The sequence below is a fragment of the Cupressus sempervirens genome, chromosome 10, assembly GCF_028749045.1.
Source record: "Cupressus sempervirens isolate cs-2001-9-10 chromosome 10, ASM2874904v1, whole genome shotgun sequence".
NCBI classification, from domain to species: domain Eukaryota; kingdom Viridiplantae; phylum Streptophyta; class Pinopsida; order Cupressales; family Cupressaceae; genus Cupressus; species Cupressus sempervirens.
The window spans coordinates 23,672,466-23,677,264 of NC_143127.1; the positions used below are offsets into that span (position 1 = coordinate 23,672,466).

At 35.6% G+C, this 4,799-nt stretch overlaps 1 protein-coding gene across 1 annotated transcript; it reads left to right on the forward strand.

Moving 5' to 3' along the window:
• Positions 1 to 574: 574 nt before the first annotated feature.
• Positions 575 to 1,311, forward strand: LOC149532376 (uncharacterized). The gene is made up of 2 exons (XM_089805706.1): positions 575 to 650; positions 896 to 1,311. Exons 1-2 carry the CDS (start codon positions 575 to 577, stop codon positions 1,309 to 1,311), a joined length of 492 nt encoding a protein of 163 aa, XP_089661832.1.
• The last annotated feature ends 3,488 nt before the right edge of the window (positions 1,312 to 4,799 follow it).

The window sequence follows — 4,799 nt, forward strand, 5'->3', positions numbered from 1 at the left end:
ATGTCTCCTGCATAATTAATCTATGTTTATTTCGAATATTACAAGTGACTTTTGGAAATCAACAGTACTATTTCCATCTCTCAACATTTCCCCCCTAGTGGTAGCATTTTTGATGAATAGAGAAATCTCTGTGGGTTGAAGATAGTGCACCAGTGAGCAAATCCATCTTTTGAGCCTATTTTATTTCATCATATCGAACCTATGTTATTTCATAATATAATCCAAATACCAAATCAGATATATTCTCTCCCAATTGAACATTTTAGTTTGCATGGCCAGTGGATCCCAATTTGGATCTCACCCATGTGCAGACACTGCATAAAATATGTTTATTTAACATTTCTATTCTTTCCTTTTATGGCTCTGCACCTTGCTAATTTCTCTTCCTTGGTTTTCATCGCCATTATTACTTGTCATCTAATCAAAGCTCGATAGTCCCCACTTCACCATTTTCACTTCCCTCCAAAATTAGCACAGTAGGAATCCATGACTTGGGTTTTGTTTGGAGTTGCAAAGATTTTTTCTAAGTTTTCTCAATAGCATGTTATAAGAATACAATTTAGAACAACATAAAATGGGTGTGGGTGATGAGGAATGTGATACAGAGTTGGGTCTTGAAATGAAAACTTCATGTGGGAAGAATTCATCAGGTAAATTGATCAGATAGTTGGTTCTATTGTATTTTGTCCATAAATTATGGAGCGTGCTTCTAAATATTGATATAAAAATTATTAAGTCAATCTAATCCAAAAACTTGTTGTTTAATTTGTTTCTATTCATTGAACTATTTGATGAAGATTTTAGAAATCAAGTAGTCTTTCTATAAGTTGAAATTATCTTGACTTTGATTATGGTTTTGATATATGATATGCTACTATGTGGGTTGTGATGTCAGATGAAGCTTTGACCATGGCAAGGAAAAATATCATTGATGTGAGTAACTTGGGTCCTACTAATTCCTGCTACTCTAAGCAACATGGTGATACCCACAATGATAATATGGGTTCCTTCCATAAGAAGGCCATGTTGTCTTGTCATGTGGATTCAAATTTCATCAACCAAGAAACCAGCCACAAAGTTGGCATGAAAATAAGCCATGTTGTTACAGAGGATTTTGAGGGAGATAAAGCTTATTTTAGGGTAAGTGATGAAGATGAGGAGGGCGGTGGTACAAGGAAAAAACTCAGGCTGTCAAAAAAGCAATCTGTTGTTTTAGAAGAAACTTTCAAAGTACATAGCAATCTCAATCCATTAAGTGTGAATTTTATAGTATGTGATGAAGCTTTCCATGCTTTGAGTCAAGTGATCTAATTACTCTAGGTAAGAACTTAAAAATAGTGCTTGAGCTAAATTTAAATGGTCGACCATGACTATCTTCCCAATTCTAGACCTTTAATTAGCTTATTAATAACCTATGTTATTTAGAAAATGAAACCTTAACTAGTATCTACTAGTCTATGATCTTAAGGTGGACCATACGATTAGTTAATTAGTTTGAAGGCAATTTGCTATAATCTAATTTCTTTTTTATTACGTCCTGGAATTTTTTAATTATTCACCTTTAACCCATCATACTCTCTTACTTGTATGTAATTAGATGATCAATCTTAACTGCTCTGCCAAGTCTTGTGAAAGCCTTGTAGTAAGTTGGTCATACTTTGCCCAAACTACTGAAGCATTTTCAAAAGCATTGTGATGTTCCTTGAATATCATCTCAATATCCTTCCTCAATTTTCTTTTATCTTCCTCAGTCCAAGAAGAGTCATTAATGGTTGACACATTATTTGGGTATAGATTTTTATGTTTATGTTGTCTTTCATTTGACACAAAAGTTCCAAGTTAATCCCTTGCTTGATTTTCGTGATCTAAACCCATGTCAACATTCACATTTTTTGTTGAAAATGATGATTCATTTCCAATAACTATATCATGATTTGTCTTTGATTTATTCTTGATGCTTTTAAGACTCTTCTCTAAGATAGGGTTATCTTTTGCTTCTATTTCTTCACTCTCATTTAAAAAGTATGAATTCTCCATCACACTATCATCTTCTTCCTCCATAATTGAATTGTTTGTATTTAGGTTTTGGTCAAGTTGATCAATAGTAGCAGCACCTAGTGCTTGGGCATGATCCTCATCTCCTTCACACACAAATTGAAACTCCTCTCCCCCATCCATGTCCAACTCATACACTTGCTTAGAAGAGTCATCTCTATTAGGATATTGTGATGCCATATCTAATACTTTGACCCTCTCTTTCTAGTCTTTCAAGGCATCACCAATGCTATGAAAAGGATTGGCACTCATTCTTTATAAAGATTGCAAATGTCTTTCAGATGATGCAGGTACATTAGGATTAGGCATGCCTTCCTTTCCACTATCAATAAATGATGATGGCAACTCAGCAACTATTGCACTTAATGCACCTCCAATAGAATTATGTCCATCTACATGACTATCTTCAAGAATAATATCATTTTGAACCTCAAAAATAATGTTGTTTTCTAATCCTTGATATTTTTTTATGATAATCATTGATTTTTTCCATATTTGGAATACATTAAAAATTTGGAAGATTCTGAGAAGCCCCAACTTGCAAGGAACTTTCATAAACTTCAATTGATTGTTCAACTCCTCCAGATGAATTTTCTTTAATTTCACCATTTTCAATATGTTCATCTTGTTGTTGCTCCATAGAATCATTTTCAACTTGCTTGCAGTCTTCCATGTAAGATTCTTCTTGTATTGATTCCCCATCTTGCATATTATTTTCAGTGGTCATATCATTGAGGCATGAATCAAATTCTTCCTTAGCCTCATCTAAGCCTTCAAGGTCATCCATCTCCATATCATCATTAATTTTGAATTCCTCCTCCACATTGGGTTGCATCCCTATAGGTTCTGAATATGCATCATCTTTGTTCATGGTTAACTCCTCAAGAATGTTAGTCACATCAGCACCTGAATCTTCATGAATTTCCATGTCATCATTTTCAGCACCTTCCTTGTCATCCTTATTTTGTTGGCCTATTTCACCATCATCCATATCCTACTTTTCTCTAAGCTCCACAGAATCTACACCTGTCTACTGCACAAAAGATCCTCTTTCATACTACGCTTTTTTATTTTGTGGCTGAACATCATCCTCTTTGTTCCATAGTTGTTCATCAACCACCTTGTCATCCTTGCTTGTCTCCCCCATAGCTGAATCTAGATTTACATCCTCATCATTCTCCCCACTGTCATCCCTTGAATCCTCGCTGACATTGTGCATATCACTTGCAAAAAAGTCTTGCTCCATTTCTATGCCTTTATCATGTTCACTAGGACCTTTTGCAGATGTAGAACATTCCTCACTTGGCTGAGACATGAAATTCAAAGGACCGTAATTAAAAATCCTATAGGCTAAATGAATGGACCATAAAAATGAAACCTCAGAGATATGTGACAAAACTAAGTGTAACGCCCTGCCAAGGGATCCAAAGAATTAACCTAGAGTTTCACTAAGTTTGGTAACATTTTTTTTTTTAAATGAAAGTAAATACCATACATAACTTATTCACAATAACAGAAGCAATAGCAATGTCCATCTGAAAGTAAACATAACATACATAATAGATTACATTCTTTAAAGATCCCTTAACATTGAATTACATGATAAGTCCAATGTTTAAACATTACATTTCCAAATGCTCAATCATCCACTATACATGTCATAGGGTATGACAAGCTCAAAGAATATACATGTGTGAAATAAGGTACATCATCCTATTCCAATCCATGATACATCAAAGTAGAGATAATCACATGATACATCATCATAGAAGACATATACATCCATCATAAAGATCAAACAAAATAAACTAAGTGCATGGTTCCTCCCAACTGTTAATAGCATCATTAGACCATCGTGGGCCCTAGCCATCCCTCCGTGCGTAACATCCCAAATCACCAAAGAGATCATCGGTATTAACATAGTAGGAATGTCACTCCTAACATATACAACATCATATGTAGAAAGTAATCTAACGTGCAAATATAAGCATAAGATAACATCATATAACATATGCTAATCATCAATGAAAGGATACATATCCACCATCACGAAGGACGCATCAGCCACGATGTCTCAATGAGTCTCAAATGATAAGAGTGAAAAATACACTACCACCCGACCACGTGGTACCTAAGTGATCCACTCCCACCGTGTTGAGGAGATAATCTCAAGTCCCAAATAGGCTATCCAACATCACATAGCACAAATCTCTATAAGTCCAGGAATCCTAAAAGTATACCAACTCAAAGGTTCCAATCACAAAACTGACATCTACTTCCCAGAGGCACATTATGACATGTAGGAACCTACTATGCAAGCGGGAAAGTGTCATCGCATTTATCATGTATAAGTTACCCTGGCAGTTAGCTAAACTCCATGGGTCCATACTGATCTCATGCGGCCACTAGTATCCTCTCATACTGACAAGGCATACTATGGAATGAAAGGTTGCAACCATGCATCTCACTACTCCCATCCTAGCCTGTACAAGCGCTCAAGGCATGGGCGAGAACAAAACACTTATCTTTTTAGGTTCATTCAGTTAGTATTAGGTGTGAATGTTATCACTTATTAATCCAACTTACAATGAGTTACCCTAGCAGCCTCTTAGGACCCCGGCCCCCATTGCAAGCCACTTCCCGTCACTACATGTAGATATCCTACCCTAATGCTCATGGACTCATAAATCTCAAAATTCCAAAAGATAATCCATAAAATCATCAAATAAGCATAAAAGCATCAA

What these genes read in the sequence shown, in the direction of transcription:
- LOC149532376 (XM_089805706.1), top strand. Translation starts at nt 575, where the DNA reads ATGGGTGTGGGTGATGAGGAATGTGATACAGAGTTGGGTCTTGAAATG. An exon ending in ATGTGGGAAGAATTCATCAG is followed by an intron (nt 651 to 895) that starts GTAAATTGATCA and finishes TTGTGATGTCAG; the next exon opens with ATGAAGCTTTGACCATGGCA.